Source organism: Tetrao urogallus, assembly GCF_951394365.1.
Source record: "Tetrao urogallus genome assembly, chromosome: 1".
NCBI lineage: Eukaryota > Metazoa > Chordata > Aves > Galliformes > Phasianidae > Tetrao > Tetrao urogallus.
Window position 1 is genome coordinate 138404491 of NC_136813.1, and position 18421 is coordinate 138422911.

The following is an 18421-nucleotide window of genomic DNA, read 5'->3' on the forward strand; positions in this document are numbered from 1 at the left end:
TCCCAACAAGATTTTTCTTTTCCCTTTTTAAACTTTCTTTTCCCCACTGAGTTGCTGCCCTTTCTCCCCTCCTCCCAACAACTGAGGCACAGAAAGAGTGGATTTAGACAGACAGAACTTATTACCCAAGAAGCTGCAACTTCATACCGGGCAGGAATAACATTTAAAATATAAAAAGCAAATTTTATCAAGCCTTTTCCTCCCCAGAGACTGCCACAAAAATATTCCTTGTTTGTCGCTGAGAATGAACCATTTTTCTCTTTCATTTCTGCTTTCTGTCACATATTTCATTTTGGCTGCCCCTTCTGCCTTTCAGCTTGGGACCTAGGCTGCTAATGCAGAATCACAGATAACTCAACAACAAAATGCCTGTATTATCTTTTTTTTTTTTTTCCTACTTGTCTGCCAGGTAATTGCAACCCTAAAAGCTTTAGCATATTTACCACAGAAACATGTCTCTCCTGGAGGATGGGACTGTCATCAGGTAGAATATTTCATTTAATAAGCCTCTTCAGAGGTACAAACTAGGGTTGGGAATTTTTTTTCTGGCCTCCTTCAGAGCAAAGGACAAGCAGATAAAAATCAGCTGCTGCAGCGCTACATTGTCAAAGTTCCTGTTCCTGTGCAAATTAACTCTTCCCAAGCTCCAAGCTATGGAGTGCTTTGCCACTGGGATGTTTATGAAGTAGGAGAAGGGTCAGATAACAGCTCAGGCTATTTTTTTTTTCCCAAATACTCTCTACGTATAAAACAGATTTCTGTCCTATTTACAAACAGAGCAACTATCTTGCTTTTTCTGTTACCCAGCTGAGGAGCTGCGCGCAATGCCTGAACAAATTTTCATTATATCAGTCATCAGGAAGGATTACATTTTCCCTCTTGCCCCTGTTTCACAAAATTACAATAACAAAAGGGCCCGAGCATTTCTAAATTCAGCTGTCCTCTAAAGACAAATGTGTTTTTTTTTCCTTCTATTTTCCCTCACACGTGGCTGAGCCAGAACTGTTTTTCTCAGTCCTTAGGATGCCGAAAAAAGCTGAGTGATACCAAAGAGAAGGTCTGAGGAGAACATCTATGGAGGGAGCTATTCTCTTGGAGTAAATATGCAAGCAGGAGATTACCTTCCAGAGTTATGAGAAGAGGCTTCCTTGCTGAAACTGTTTTACAGACCAAAGGAGATAGAGCTGATTCACACGTTTTGCTTTGAGTGCACCTACACAGAACTCAGAAACTCCATCCAAGCACATGACGTACCTGCAGTTAAAATCACTAGAAGTGGGAATCGTCAGTCTCTGACAGGTTCTCAGTCCAACCCTAGACTGCTGACAATACTCATTCATCCCTACCGACAGCTTCCCACATAGAGAAAAGTGCATTCAGCTCCGCCAGGCTGCCTGATGCAGAGCTGATGGGAGCCAACAAGAATCCTCCCACTGATTCCAGTAAGTTTCACAGCCTGTGTGGAAACTACTCCTTGACAAAGCATCATCTGCACCCATACAGTTGCTTTCCTGTGGGCCAACCTTCTTTTTTGTAAAATGCCTGGTTTCACTGATCAACAAAGGCTGGAAGATACAGACAGCGTATAGATTACTTGGCTTAAGATCTTCCTGAAACCAAGAACCTACTTGCACTGACTTGGAAAAAAAATGTGAACTCTCTGTATCAAGTACCTCTTTCCAAAAACAGAGAGAAGGACGTGCAGACAACACCAAAAGGCTTCCTGAATTGAAACTCACAAACAGTTTTTTTGCAACCAATATTTTATGGCTATTTACAAATTGACAAGGTTTTCGTTGCAAGTAAACTCCAAGAGCGAATGATAGCATTTTCTCTTACCACCAACAAGCCTTTTTAAGAGCCATTCCAATTCAGGATTAAGGGATGACTCTCATTCATCTGCAGCAACGAAGGAAAATTCCTGTAGGTAAAATACTTCACCTAGTAATGTGACTTGAGCCCGGTGTCTTACCTGTAATATCTGGATTGAAGGTAGGTAGAACACACAGCTTTAGACACATGGCTAGCTGATCCGAAGTCTATGACCTTGACCCTATATGGCTGTCGGGATGGATCTACCAACATGATGTTCTCTGGTTTAAGATCAGCATGAATCAGTCCCAAGCTTTTCAACTTCATTAGGGCAGTTGCTACCTGCTGGAGAATTGGTCGAATGTACTTAAGGGGCAAGGGACTGAATTTGTTTTGTTTTAGGAAATCATAGAGGTTCTGCTCTAACATTTCAAACACCAAGCACGTGTGATTCTTGTGCTGGAAGCACTCATACGCACGGACAAAGTTATAGTCATCTGCACTTTCTGTGCTCAGCCGAGCCAGGATGCTCACTTCAATCTGGCCTTGCCGGGCATAGGAAGGATGGTTCTTTAGGATCTTGATGGCCACAATCTCATTAGTGCCACGTTTCCAGCATTTGACTACTTGTCCGAAGGTTCCCCTGCCAAGAAATTCTAACACTTCATACGTGTTGGTCATGGAACAGAGCACCTCATGTTGCACCAGCTGGTAATCCCCTTCGCTGTTGGAGCCACTGTTTTTGGAGGTGGCCGTGGAGGTGGTGGCGGTGGCTACAGTGGCCCCACTGGCATTGTTCTGAATCATTGGTGGATGCTCTTCAATGATCTGCACGCTGCTCGTGTTCTCAATCTCCTCACTCTTTCGCTTAAGTCCACATTTTTGGTAGGTGTCCAGAAGGCTCACAGTGCTGCGTCGCATCAGGTTATGTGGCCCGCCCAGTGTTTGCCCAGACACTGCCACCACGCCAGAAGTGCTGTTGGCGGACGTCACTACGATGTGCCCCGTGCTTGCTGGGAAGATGATGGTCTGTTCGTAAGGGATGCTCGGATTGGGGATCTGGAGGGAGGCGTTGACGGCGGCTGCGGCGGCTGCTTGGGAGGACTGTACGTTCTTGCTCTGGCTGTAGACTTTACTGTGTGTGCCGTACCCAGTCATATCCCAGTTTGAACTCGGCTCTACTTTCAGTTTCTTCACGCTACAGAAGGCACTTGACTGAAGGGTGTGAGGAGAGAAAACTTGCACATGCGAGGCCATACCTGCAGTAAAATATCAGAGCGAATCCAGAGTCAATATGCTTTCCCCAGTTTGTTTTTTTTTTCATTTGTACAGAGGCAGTAAGGGAGAATGGGATACAGATTTCGGATGCAACACATGCACAAAAATGAAATTCTTCCAGAATATGTATTCATCACAAATAAAATATTATGCTCTAAAATAAATCATTACTCCCAACTGAACCATACTAGCAAACACCTAGCAAAAAACAAATTCTGCTCTCTTGCTCTGCCCCTTCCCATTTTTAATAATGAGAACATAAATGTTATTTTTTTCCTCCTTTGCCTGAGGAGACTCCTATTCCCATTGTCTCCAGGAATACATCTACATCTCTTTTGCTGATGTAAAATACTGCAAAATATTCTGCCTACGGAGGCCAAATTGCAAATCCTCAGGCTCCTTCTGTATTAAACAGCTTGGTGGATCTGACCTAAGACATCTGTTTACTCCCATAAAGCCACTAAGTAGCTTCTGGCTTGCGGAGAGCCAGGATGGGACCAGAAAAGGACACGCCATGACAAATGGAGGTGCGCTGGCAAAGCTAAGGAGCCAGGACAGAAGCAGCAGATGATGTCCCAGGTTGCTTGCCAAGTCCGTGTGTGGGAATCATGTCCAGAGCTTGTTTCTGCTCAGGGACACTGATGATTGAGTTAGACAACATGATCTCTACCACACGCTCTCAGTTGTCTCAAATTTATAAAATTATGTTCACCTATTCTTATGCAAAGTGACAAAAGCACCACTGGAAAGCAGGTCCCCTGGAAGTGAACATTGTTGTTAACAATACAAGGTGCAAATTAGCTTGTGGAGAAATCAGGTCCATTTAATTTCTAAGAAAAGAAAAGAACCTCTTTTACTGTGTGCTTCTTTGGCTGTGGAAAAGATAATGACCTTCTACACTTTTATTCAAAAAAAAAAAAAAAAAAAAGGAAAAAAAAAATGGGAAAAGGAAACCGTGGGGTGCATTAAAAAGAGCGTGGTCAGCAGGTCGAGGGAGGTGATCCTCCCCCTCTACTCTGCCCTGGTGAGGCCTCATCTGGAGTACTGCGTCCAGTTCTGGGCTCCCCAGTACAGAAAGGACAGGGATCTCTTGGAAAGAGTCCAGCGGAGGGCCACGAAGATGGTGAAGGGCCTGGAGCATCTCTCCTATGAGGAAAGGCTGAGTGAACTGGGTCTGTTCAGCCTTGGGAAGAGAAGACTGAGAGGGGACCTGATCCAGGCTGATCAGGCTGACCATGGATGAGGGTGGGGTCCCCATGAACCGTCCCCACTGTCCCCATGGAGCCACCTAACCGTGATGGCACAGCAGGAAGAGTGCTTCCTCCACTCCAGCATCACCCCTTCATCTGGTTTCACCACAGAAGGCAAAACAACCAACCTTTTTGTCTGTTGCCAGTTTTTCTTTATTGTAAACCAGAACGACTGGGGAAGAAAAAGACAATATGCTGAGCTAGCACTGTTGCTGAATTATTAAGCACAAACATAACCTTGAATTGTTTGCAACTTTAATAAGTTAAGAGCTGAATTAATGCTTCAGCAACAAAAACTCAACAAACTCGGTAATGCACATGGATAGCTCCTTCACACAGCGATTTGACAGTACCAAACTGTCAGCTCCCTTTCATAAAATAAGGCCATTCTCCACTAGTCTGTGTTCTTCTTAAGTTGGTATGGAATCCATATGCACACATACACTCTTATATACATACACACTTATACATACCAGCAAACACAAACATAAGTGCATGCTGCCAAAGCTGGGTGACACAGTCAGGCAAGCACACTCCATTCCGGATGCTGTTTGCTGCGATTTGTATGAATTACCCCCACCTCAACCTACTGAGCAGCAGCTCCCAAGGTCCCTGCCCTGTAAGTGCTTTCTCTCATCCCTCCTCTCTGCGGGGCAATGAGGTTGCCACAAATGCTGAAGCACGCAGCAAACTCATAGAGCCACATCAATATCAGTCAGCCTGTCATCCTGGACACCACTGTTGTATGTGAGTAAGGCAGAGCTGTGTTTGTTTTCCCAGAGATTAATCCCATAGATTAGGAAGAGTCATGGTGTTCTTTTTAGTACAGAACCAACCTTTCTGGAGTGCGGGGTTGGCTTGATGTATGTTTTCCCCCTGGACGCGAATAATAAAGCAGATGTAATTGGTAACATATTGTGGACCTAACTGAGGTGTAATTTATAGCTTTATGGCTTTCATTTCGTGGTGCACTTGAGCAATATCTCTTCATACAAAATGAAAAGGGGAAAAAAAAGGACTGACGCAGAAGAAGGAGCGAGTTTCATCTCACGAAGTCCCCTAGAATGACACCAGAAGAACCAATCGCCCCCAAATTAAAGTCTGAGATATGAAGAGCAGCAGCTGCAACTTTCTGAGCACTGCTGTGAAAATCAGGATAATCACTACCATTAGGAGACAGACTTTCAACTGGTGCAAACTGGCAGAGCTCCAGTCGATATCAGCTGACGCTAAAAACAAGGTCAGCAGTCACTCAACATCATCAACGTCAGAAGGCTGCCTGTGCCCTCATTGAAACGAGTTGTTGTTAGGATTTGGTTCCCACATCAACAACAAGCCCCTCGCTGTCCTGCCGCATTGTTTGTGCAGGAACAGGGTACGCTGTTACCCAAAAACAGGGGATTGGAGAAGGCAGCACAGACACGTGGCTACTGGGAGGGCTGCGGACTCCACTGCTGCCACTGCCACCCTTGTCAGAGGTCATATATAATTGTGAGAAAGATTTTTTTCCCCTATGAAAGAAGGATGAAATTTTCTTTCTTCCGTCCAAAATGATTTTTGCTAGTCTGAGGTTTTAGGGGACATGTCATAAGGAAAATAGCTCAGCTAGCTCTTCAGCATAGTCCGAAACCAAGAAATTACAGTCTGATTGGCAGCTTGGTGATGGGAAAGGAAGGCGTCTGCAGCTAAGTCATTTTTATTGCAAATTTGCCTGTGCAGCTAATGGGAGAAAAACACAACCCTAAATTTCCCAAGGACATTACCAAACCATGCTGGTGGCATATTCTCCTTTTTTTAAATTATCTTTATTCCATAGCAATAGTAGCAATAGTAGTAAATGTGAGTAACAGTCGGATGGCTTGTTACAGGGATCAAATTCGACAATGCAGCCTGTGATACAAATTACAGCTATAGACCTTTGATTGTGTGAGGTCTGCCACGACCCAGTGAGGAGATGGGATGGCTGCAGGAGGGCAATGCTTTCTGGTCCAGCCCCATGGCAGTGATGCTCTCAGCATCCCAGAGCTGGTGCTTGGGAAAGGAGCATCCCCACACCTTGGCCCAGGGAGCACGGGGCTCAGTTTTATACAGACCCTGCATGTGGTGAGTCTCTGGGCAGCGAGCTGGGCAATGCATTAAATAAAATTGATAGTTCCTTTCTTTAATAAAGAGTTTTAGGGAGCCATTTAGAGCTCTCACACAATTGATAGTGACTGGATTTAATGGGGCCTTCCCCTGTCCTTGATGTGACTTAGGTAACTCTCTGCAGCATCCACATGAGCTGAAGTATGCAGCATGCAGTGAGGGGACGATGCTAAAATAGACCGAATGACTTTGATTAAAAGACTTGATTTTTTCTTCTTTCCCAAGAACTCCTCCCACATCAGCTTGCATTTAATAATAATTTAGCATGTGCTATTTACAATTCAGATGGCCTTCTTCTGCGCGCGCACACAAATCCCGCAGCCACCTCACCAGGACTTCCAACAGGTTTCAGGAGAGCAAATGAGATGAAGTCCCTATCCACCCACCTCACCCTAAAGGTCAAAAAATGCACTGTGGGGACTAAAGAAAGAACAGTTTGAAAGTCACTGATGTTTTCTTCTGCTTCACTCAGAGCACTTAGTACTGATTTATACAAATGGCCTTTGCAGTGGCAAGAGACCCAGCCCCTGCCCTGTACTAAGCAGGCAGTAAGACCTTCTGGAGTACCTGCAGAGCTGCCAGTGCACTGTAACCAGAGGCTGCTTGCTGACTGCTAGGAAAGCGACAGAGCCTGCTTGAAAAATACTGTAAAAAGCACAAGGCGTGTGTTCAGCATATAAATGATGCGCACAAGACACTCCTGAAATAAATATCTTTCTCTTCTCCCCAGAGAAATGCAAGCCTGAAAACTCACATGCACACCCAGGTTACGAAGGCAATGAAAAGGGGATCTGCCAGGTATGCCTAATGTATTGCACCTTCAAAATCGCCATGTCTGAAGCACAGTATTCTTCTTCAAGGTGGCCTCTGTGTGGCTGCTTTAGAGTCCCCAGTACCACACATTTCTGGAGTTTCCTTCAGATTGACATCCTTCAAGAGTACACAAATTCCTTGTGCTAATAATGTTTGGAGAAACCTCAAAGAAGAGTTCCAGCCCCAACAGCCTCAGCTCCTTCCTGTTGTTGGTGAGCAGAAGATGTCTCAAGAGCTTTCATTCCAGGTGAAAATCCCTCTGCCCTTCTGCTCTACTTTTCCCATCCTGCTATTAAAACTGTTTCATCCTAATTAGTAGATTCTTAAATGCTTCAGCAGGGAATAGTGGGTCTCAAAGATGTGACAGAGCCTGCCACCTGCACTGCTCTGGCTTCATGTTGCTCTGAACCGCCATGTTCAATCCACATCCTACAGACAGTGGAAGAGCACTTTTCGACCCACAGAGTAGCCATAAACGCAATCAAATGATCTATTTGAACAACTCTTTCCTCCCACCTCCCTCCCACCTGCACAGTAGGTCTCACCACGGCGAGATGGCAGGGGACCAAGACCACCTTCACAGCCCTGTATCATCTGCAGCACCCTGTTTGCTGTTTCACAGTCTGCTCTGCAATTTTCCTACTTAGCCAGATAAAAGCTAGCAACAAGGATCACCAGGTGCCAGCAAGCACCACCTGGACAGCAGGGTGGATGGCACCTCAGGTCTCCAGTGTGGGCATGGGCTGAAGGCTGGTGAGATGGTCTCTCACCCCTCCTAGTGAAAGATGTGCACATGCACAGCCCCCACAGGGGCAGCATCTCCTAGGACTATGGCATGGAGACTGTGAGGTGGAAGAGCTATGCATATAGGAGCACAGCCAGAGCCCCAGCACATCCTGTACATAGGGATGGGGCTGCACCACTCCAGTAGGTCCCATGTTGGAAGCTCAGACACAGAGGCTGCTCCAAACCACATCCATCTATGCCCACCACACCTGGTGGGTCACTGGACCGCGCTGTGCAAGTTGGATACAAACTGTGGGCAATTCAATGAGCCCACTATGCACCTGAAACACCAAACTCCAAGGAATTAGTGAACAGAAGCCACTGCCAATCACAGCCCTCCCTCTGAACCATCTGTGCTGTCTTTTATTTTGCCTCTGTAGACCAAAGTCAAGTCCCTGCAATATCAAGCTCTTCAGTGTTCATTCACCACAATCTCACATCTTACCACTACAAACTCCACTCTTCCATATCCACACTAATCCACAAAGCCCTACTATTAGATAGCTTGTTATCTATGTTTCCATCCAATTCTTATTCATCCCTTTGATGTGGGTTCAGGTGCCCATGAGCCTGAGTAACAGTCTGTGGGCTCTTCTCACATATTCCTGGGTTTAAGCTTGTGAAAGAAAATCGGAGACAAATATATACACTTAGATTTAAGTCTTTAATTACACTTCACTGAAGGATTCTGTCGGGGTCACCTCCATCCCCACTTTAATGAATTACAATAATGACAAGAGATATTATAGATTTCCTCTGCAAATCCTGTGGCTAGTTTATGTTTCCCATTACAGTTAATTAATGACACAGCACCTGAGAACGCAGGTTAAAATATTCCTCACCAGAGGCTCTGCTGCCTTGTTATTTCCCCACCAATGCTGCAGCAACTGACCTGACACAGAACTCGAGGCCTCGGTGTGAGAAGGCCCAGCTTCATTGAGTTAAGCCCAGCACAATCAGAGCAGAGGAAAGCTTTCTCTCCATGAACAGCCCTGCTTTGAGAACCTCATTCTGGAAGCCAGAGGTAGGACGAGGAAGAATGAAAAAGATCAAGACTGTGGGACTGCTGGCATCCCTGCTTAGAAGCTTTGTCTGTGGAAGACAATGAGGAATTCCTATCACAACACCTTGCCAAAGAAGTTCATCTTCCCAGCTTCTTGCAGAGGAGCAGGCAGAGGTGAGGCCAGCATGTGGCTCCCAGCTGGGGCTGCAGACAGGGTGATGGGACAGCCATCAGTTCACATGCTCAAGGAGCAGGACCGTGGTGACATTTGCAGCACTGCCCTAAATGATGTTTGGCATGCTTCCATAATCCTCCATAAGCCTCGGCCAGCTCCTCCAGGCATTCAGAGAAGATGGGAGGGAAAGCTATCGAGGAATGACAGAATCACAGAACATCCTGAGTTGGAAGGGGCCTACAAAGATCACTGAGTTTAAGAAATGTTTTTTGGCTTCCCCACTCTGAAGACAAAATGGTGTCAGATGAATTGACAGCTATTTGGATTCATGTGCCAAGCAGGACTTTTTGGTAACAGCATATATGTTCTGGTCAACCTTCTCCCTCCCATTGTATGGCCTCTGTGGAAGGAGAGTGGAACAGTAACCACAGCATGTCTACAGAACCTGAAGTTTCCTCTGGAGAGCTCTATAAGATGGACTGAGTAGTAAATACATAACTTGTATTGCCTCGTACTCCAGCTTAACATGTGTGCAGGCCCATACTTTCAACCTCCAAACAGATCTGTAATATGAGAGTTTCTGGGTTCTTACAATCTCCATCTCTGATTACTACTTGCTGACAGAGCTGCATCCTGAAAGCAGAACTGGAAATAAGAAGATTCTCAATGTGACTCTGCTTTCCAGGCGGTATGGCTCACATCACTCAGCTGGGTCACTTCAGTTTCCATCTTCAAAACAGGGGGTGACAGCATCACCCCATCTTACAAAGGAAACAGAGGACTGGCCTCATTTCCAACTCCAGTTCCCTACTTGGCCATCACCTATATTAGTTTCCAAAAATGGGTGTTGGGGGCCCTGGAAAAGGGACCAAAATGAATCAAGCGTTTCCCTGTGCTGCCTGCCTTGTGCTCTACTCACCCAGGCAGCGCTGGCACACTTGTGGCTTCCCTCAACATCTACTTAGTGGGAAGGAGACTTGGTTTTTTTCCGCAGCTGCTGCCTCATCTGGATGAATTCCCACCTGCAAATATTAGCTTTGTAATGTTGATGACTCCAACATGCCCACAGTTTGATGAAGCCACAGGGAATGGCTGGCACCTTGCAAACTTCGCTCGACAGAAGCAACCCTATTTGTGAAGGCAGGACATGGGCAAGGCTTGTTGGAGTCTCAGGCTGAGCCTCTCACTCCCACAGGATTTTTTCATAAGTGTTTCATTTGCAAAGAGGCAACTGCATGACATTCAGTGCTTGCTTTGTTTACGAAATCTGAAACTCAGATCAAGCACTAGCTGGGCTGAAAAGGTCAGTTTGCCTGTTCACAAAGTCCCCCCCTTCGTTTCATTTCCATCAGGATAAAAACCTGTTGGAGAGAAACAAGCCTCTGATGAGGTTTGGATGCAATACACAGGACCGAGGCTGCTAAGGAAGATGAAGATGCAAGAAGAGTGGTGGGGAACTTGGGCAAGGAGCTCTGCTGCATCACAAAATTGAGGTAGACAGATTCAATGATCTCTTGACTATCCCAAAGCCAGGGTTAACTAGCCCACCTTGCTTCTGCTGTAACGTCTCTTCCTTTCAAATGAGAAAGACCAAAGACATGATTTACAACACACTACACTGAGAGCTATGGGGCATTTCAGAAAATTAAAAAAAAAAAAAAAAAAAAAAAAAGGCTACTGCAGGTTGATTACTCGACCAGCATTTAAATTAGTTACAACAGTTCAGTACATAATCTGTCTTCCACAGGAACAGTAACATACATACATCCAGAAAACAGCCATTCAGTTCTGAAAGAAAACACACCTTGAGCATTAGTTTTTCACCTTGTCTTCCAGATTTTAGCCTCTTCACTGCTCAGGGCTAAGAAAACCTCCCAAAAGTGAAAACAATGGCTGAACAGTCACAAATCATTTTGCTGTTATCAACGGGTTTTTGCTTTGCATTCTGAATTGAGAGTATGAAACCAAAAATGTACGAAATGGCAAGGGTTGGGGCCTCCAGCACGGCTCAGAAGCAGGAAGGGCAGATGTACGTGGTGGGCCTGAGCTGCCAGGCCCAGCCTAAGACTGGTGGGGAAGTACTAGGTTTAGGGTTTGAATGTGAACTCTTTCCTCCTCAAAAACCAATTCAGTCATCTCTTTACTTCAGACAGCATCTGAAAAGTGTAACCCTACAGAAAAGTGTCACTTAATTGTCTCCAGCTCTTCTATGCTGAGAGCACCGAGCTGTTCACAACGAAGAAAGTGACACAGGGCCACGGTGCTCTCCATGACGACACTCAGCGCTAACAAGCGTATCCTTGGGAACCCTTGTCATCATCTAGGAGGCCCAATGATTTATTCTGCTTTATTTGAGGCTGCATTGATCCCTGTCTTTCGAAACACATGACCACTCTCCAACACACAAGCACACGCTTGCACTTGAACAGTCACAGGACAACCCATTGCAGGCAACGAATCTCCTTCAGAAGAAACAAATGAAGCTACTCCACTACCTCACGCAATCCCAAGGAAGTGCTTCTGGACATCTCCCTGCTTCACTCTGCTGGCAGAACCTGCCCCACACTTTTTACAGCAGCATTCCCTTTAAGCAAGGTCCAAGAGGACAGGGTCAGTTCAATGTGCAGAGAAGAATCGTGTCAGGCTAAGGATGGCTAGCCTGAGTGATGCACAAAGCTTTTGCTAACACAGAAAGAAAACTTGATTTAGGCATGGGGATAAACTACATAAAGCATTTCAGAGCCTTGAAGAGTAAAGATCCAGGAGCTCAGGAGAGGATATCTGACTTAAGAAAGAAACATATAAGGCCCTTGTGTGTGATGAAGAAGCTCAGGGATACCAGTAACTGCCTACACCCCTCCGTCAAAGCTCTGAAATAGAAGAAATCAAAGGAAGCCATTAAGAGAAAGAAAACAATAAAAATCTCAACTGGTACCAGCAGAACTCCCTATCTACCATCAGTCTCTCCCCCAGGATTCTCTTTTGTGTAGAATATGATTATTTATTGACGTATTTATTTACTCAGCTTTACAGTGTTTAATGCCATAGCTGTTAGGCTTTTTGCACTAGCAAGACTGAAAAACGATGAGGAGGAACAAAACTGAACTTGGAGATCCAGTATGACACGTACCAAATGACTTCTGCAGAGCATGCTACAGTTGTTCTGGGCTAGAAAAGGGGACTGACCTTCAAAAGCAGGGCCCTAGGCTAAGACAGCCCTACCATCAGACTGGCTGTACACATTCCAGTCAAGAAAAAGCAAGCATATGATATTCTTGGTGGAGTACAGTGAAAGAGAATCCTTGATGTAACTTCCACTTGGTGATTTACAGATGCTAAATGGGGCCATGCAGAGACAAGGGCATCTGAGCATGCCTTAACCCACATAAAACTGCCTACTCTGGTCACTGCCAGTAACTTCTGAGCGGCATTCATGGGCACAGCACAGAAGCTGAAGCCAAACCTACAGAATCAAAAATCCAGGTTAGGAAGAATAGTTAGCTACGGACAGGTGGGCTAGCTAAACAAAGGTGCTGTCAGACCTCCTTCTCATTCATGGCCCTATATTTCCGAACTGACATATCACTATGTACTTTGCAACAGAGTGTCATCCAATCTCTTCCATAAGCATCTTCTTTGCACTACCACAGCTGTTTCTGCAGCCATGTCCTTTCAACAAAAGCCAACTTCTCCTTTTCACTTAGCAAAGAAATTAGAGAACTTGGGCTAGACGCAGTGGGACAAGTTCAACATCATCAATGCAATGCTGATACCACAGCCAAGTTGCCTAGTCTCACCTACTGTCTTTGATCAACAGTGAAAACAAAGTCTGGCCAAACTGAGTCACGAGGAAAGAAGTTTCTGGGAAAGCAGTCTCTGCATGAGTTTCTCAGAAGATGAAAATACACTGCTGATTCCACGGATCCAAAAAACAGATCAGTAAGATCTTGTGGTCAATCACAAGAGCTTTTGATAGATCCATGAGAACCTTGGGCTATGTCTTATGTCTAACACAAGAATGACTGGAGAGAAAAACTGCCTGAGGTGGACCTGTGTTGCTATAGCAATTATGAGAATCCCATGTATCCCATCCCCAAATCAATGATGAGAGGGAATAACTGCCAGAAACGGCTAAGGGAATTTAGTACCACAAGCCCTGTGAGCATTCATGAGGCTTTGTGCATTCAAAACTCACGGAAAAACTTTCCTAAAACAAATATTCCTGTGGGTGAAGAGACTGGAAACCAGACTCATCAGAAATATATCAACAAGGGAAAGAATTTCAGTGGGAAAGGGGCCAGCCTATACCCCACTTAAACACCCAATTCATTTGAAGTTTGCAGCACTTCTTCATGGCCATAGTCTCTGGGTTTGGTTATTATTCGTATCTGAAAATAGCCACACTTCCCTCTTTAGTCTTCCTGGGCTCATGGGAGACTGCAATGAGTCACCAGAGGACCAGCTGAGTCATCCAGCCAAAGCTTGGGGAGAGATGAGAAATTGGTCATCACATCCACAATTAAAATGTGGATGACGGCAGCTGTCCTAGCAACCAATCGTTCATGAAACAGCATGGGCTAGAGAGCCTGGCCACTACAGCTGTTGTTTTAAGCTAGATAAAAAAAGTCATAAAAGAAACCAGTACAATGCCAAACAAACACTGACCATTGGTTTCGCACCTGACACAAGGTCCTTGTCCATTCAGCTTCCCTACCCCAGTCACATCAGGAAATAGGGATTTCCTTACCTCAGGAGTTCCCTCCTTCATCTTCCACATCCATGGCAATTTCTAGCTGGTTTTCAGACTTCTACACCTAAGTCCCAGTTCATTTCATTTCTTTAGCCCATCAACAAATCTCAACCAAAGCTGTTTCAATACACACCTACCTGAGGGCCAAATAGCTGTGACCTTTAAAGAACACAGGTCTGTAATTCATTTTGATGTCTATTGTTTTCAGAACGAAAGAGAGCAGGGCAATTACTTTTGTGCACAGAAAATGTATTTACCTAACAGGCTTTTTATGGTGATCGCAGAAGTTTTTTAAGTTCAGTATTCAGGACCCGGGGAGACTGTTAGCTCACTCAGTGTGCACAATGCACCACAACCTCACATTTCAGCATCCAGCAGATGATGCTAGTCCCAACCTACTGCCCAGCCCAATTGAACATGCATCACCCAGCTCACACCATCAAGCATGTCTCTGACACACCTGCATAGATAGAAGTGCAGAGTGGAACCTCACGTTCTGCAGTGCCAGCCATATATAAGTTTAAAATAGACACATTCATATCAGTGCCTACAAAATCAGTGTCCCACGACACAGAGCTTGTCTTAATCTCTGTTCACATTTATGGTATTCTGACAAAAATAGAAAAAAAAAGATACAGCTGAGTGACAAAAAATCACTGGGGGCTATGGAAAGCCCTAATATTAACTATTATGGAAATATTTACTTCACAGAGGAGACAAATAAAAGAGGGAAGATGTAACTCTACAGCAAAATGAATAATAGGTAGATCTCTAGGGAACATCTGTTCTCCCGTGTTGTCATGGAAGAATAACACTGACTTGAAAGGACTGGAACACATTTCACAGCTGCTCGGGGAAACCCATCTCTGCACAGCTCACCATCGCTCCCTCAAATGAACTGCCAAAGCTGAGCGACCCCAGAGCTTTATGGACAACTCATGGGGCAAGTGAACAGTGCATGGCACTGAGGGCCTGCATGTGAGATGGCACCAGACTTCCATAAAACTGTTCTGTCTTTCCCAATTGTTGATGCCACTCTTGTTTTTTCTCAATCCTTCCACCCAGTCCAACCCCTGAGTTTCAACAAGGCTACAACGCACCTGTGCCTCCACTTTCAGCCCTCTGTACCTTCTCTCCTTTTCTCTTTATCAAAAAAAGAAAGAAAAGTAGAGTCAAGAGGTTTGGATGGGCATCGGCAAGCAAAGGACCAACAAGCCAGCGTAACATCAGTGCCTTAGGGAAGACAGGTGTCAAACAGCAGCAGGTATAATGGGACATGTTCTTTTACAGGCTCAGCAGTAGAGACACTGAGCTGTTAAAATGAAATGATAACATACCTCCTGCTCTGCAGGGACAGAAAATAAATATGAAATTGGATCCTTGCAGCACCACTAGATGCCCAAATTGATCCTTGTGCTCCCTGCTCTGCTTGCTCCAAGGAACAGGCTATTCCTGGAGGAGCTCTAAAAACTAAAGTCCAAGCAAGTGTTCTGACAACCCCTCATTTCCTGAAGAGATTACACAAGAAGCTCAATGAAGCAGCCCCCACACCTGGCACTTTTGGATCCCAGCACCAAGGGCTGCTCCCGTACCAGCCACGCACAGTGCAGTAAGCAGAGTGTGTGCCTCAGCACATGCAAGCTACAGTGAGCTTGTCAGACTGCGCAAGACGTGAATCACAGGGATTGCCACAACAGCAACACAGTGTGCAGCCTGCAAAACAAACAAATCTGAAGACATCTCAAAACATAGATTTAAGTAAAAGGCTACTCTCCTGGAGCTGCCAGTATAGTTACACTAAAGGGCTTGCCTGAAAAACTATAACATATATATATATATGCTCTTCTGACTTGTGATACTTAAGAAATGGTTCCATGTGGGAAAAGCAAGAGCAACACTCGGGCTCTTCTCATGGGGCACTCAAACCCTGACCAAAAAGACACCTGGGATGCTGGAAGTGAGAACATATTTGTAGCAAAGGCTGCTCACTGGATGCAGAGGTTGCTCAGGGTCTTCTCCAACATAGCAAGAAAGCTATGCTGGAGAAATAGCAAGACCTCTTCCTGATCATGTCCTACCACAGTCCTCAGTGAACTCACGAGGCTGAAACATGGAAGGAATTCCGCAAGCACACCTGAATGGTCTCCATGGTGCCCCTAGCCTCCAGGGGGCCAACTTTGGAGGGGATGTGAGACAACTGCTCCATCTCCATTCATGCTAAGCCACCAGGAGAAACCATTCTTCAAGGCAGTCAACAAAGAGACCTGTCACTAGTAATGAGTGGATGTATATATAAACTTGTATATTGCAGTAAAGTCAGTGAGGCTAGTGACCATTTCACTGTTCTGTTTCCGTTTTTTAATCATCTCTCAGTGTTACCTCTTAGGCTACAGTCTTCCCAACTCTGGCAGACATGCCTCACCTTCCAGCTTGTGACTGCATGACTGTGACCCAAGGAGTGAATTAGGCAGGCAAAAGCAATGAGGAAAGGCACAACGCCAGTTTCTTTCTCCTGGAGGACCCAGGCCAGCAAATTCAGCTTTTCCAGGTTAAGACAGTGCCTGCATTAGAAAATATTCTATAAATTCTTCATTTAACTGTTCCCCGAAGGCAGCTGGCTAGACCCTCCTGCTCCAGGCATGTGGGGCTGCATCTGAGTTTAAGCATATGAATTGTCTTGACTGACTGCAGCAGGACAACTCATGCATTTAAAGCCAACCACATGTGTAAGTGTTAGCAGGATCAGCACATTAGTCATCTTCCCTTGTTTTCTGCAAGGGGTTCTGAGTAGAAAAAGAGAAACATAAAAAAAGCAAAAACCCCCACAAAACTTGTCGATACAGTTTAGATCCCAGAGTCATACTTGAAGCTAAATTAAATCCCTCTCTCCCACTCTCCCATTTTTAAACTGAGTAATTTGCTACCAGTTAAGTCTGTTGAAGCATTCAACTGATTTAAAAAAGAAATCTCGGGGTAGGGATGGCCTAGGGAACAGATGCTAACTCCACAAGCTACATACTCACAGAAGGCCCATGCAGACATTCCATAGGCTCTCCAGTCCTGCATTTTGCCTTGTGGACTTGCCCTTTACTTCTCTCCCCGCGACCAGTAGCACGCACATTCAAACACACTCTGTGGAATCACAGAGCTCATCTGCTCCTGTGGCACAAGGTCCACCTGGAGTGAAAAATCCGCTTTGTAACACGTTGCTGCTGCGGCCAATGGTGATGTCACAGACCGAGCATTGTGAGTTCAGCTGGGGAAAAAGCAACGGGAACAGATGAACTCCAAAAATAAAGATATTGTTTTGATGTAAACAGCCTTTGCAGCAAGAAAATAACATTAATAGATATAAGATAAATTGCTTTCTCTAGGCAGAACTCTCAAAGTCCCAAGTAGGCACTGGAAGGTTTTTCCTTTTATTTCTGTTAAGAAATGCAGCTGTATTCACTTTTGAAATAAACATTTTCTACCCCTTCTTTAATTTTGTTTTTAATACCTTAATGTCTCATCATTGTCCCAGAATAAGCAAACATCATCACTGTGCAAAGAAACAAACTCAGGAAATAACACTGTGTGTTTCCAACATGCTCCATAAATCCACAGGCAGCTTGCAAACGCTGTCTGGATTCCTGGGTGAGTGCTGTTGTTTTTCATAGAAGTCACGTATTAATGCATCTTGAAAAAAACCTTAGCCCCATTCAATTGCAACCCTTCCACCTTTACACTGAACACCAGAGGTTATAATTACACCCAGGAGCAGGAATAAATTAAAACAAGTGCTGGTGCCACCTCGTACTTGTTTTCTCGAAGAAAGGTGATCCCTTCTACTGTGTCTTATGCGCTCTGACCCAACTCAGAACAGATCTGGCTAGTGGCAAAAGGGCAAAGAGCAGGTTTTCATGAGACTTTTTCAGACATCAGAAATGGAGTCGTGCACTCCCTGCCCCAGAATATAGCAGGTCTTCAGAGGAGTCATCACCCTCACCACCTCCCTTCTGCTGCCCAGAATCTCTCAGCTCTGGGGCTCTGCAAGCTTTGCAGTGGGAGAAGGAGGTAGGGTACATGCATGTCATGGCTTACATCCTTACCACCCCTCCATCACAACGGTTATTTGCGAAGCAGCAAATCGTAGCAAAGCCAGCATCCTCCTGTTAGGGTGCAGAATGCAGGAGGTCTCTGCAGAGAAAAGACTCCAGCCCAAAGCTGGGTTTCCCTCCCTGGGATTCAGCCCTAAGCACAGGTACAGCTGTGAGGTGACTGAAGATGCCCATGCCAGTGCTTGGTCTCTTTGTGCTGGCACATGCACATAGTGCTTGGACCACAGACCCCTCACTCCTTGCTCTCAGGGCCCTCAGCTTAAGCAGAATCATCCGCTCCACCCTGACTTCACCTGATGGTTTCAACAG

General features: G+C 45.3%; 1 protein-coding gene across 1 annotated transcript in view; it reads right to left on the minus strand.

Annotated features, from left to right (window-relative positions):
• Positions 1–17078, minus strand: part of HIPK2 (homeodomain interacting protein kinase 2) — a gene marked incomplete at both ends in the record, with an annotated part of 97059 nt that extends 79981 nt beyond the window's left edge. Inside the window, 2 exons of the mRNA XM_079548263.1 lie at positions 1973–3071; positions 17036–17078. Of these exons, the coding sequence (XP_079404389.1) occupies positions 1973–3071; positions 17036–17078 (1142 nt within the window). The remainder of the gene's footprint in view (positions 1–1972; positions 3072–17035) is intronic.
• Between the last annotated feature and the right edge of the window lie 1343 nt (positions 17079–18421).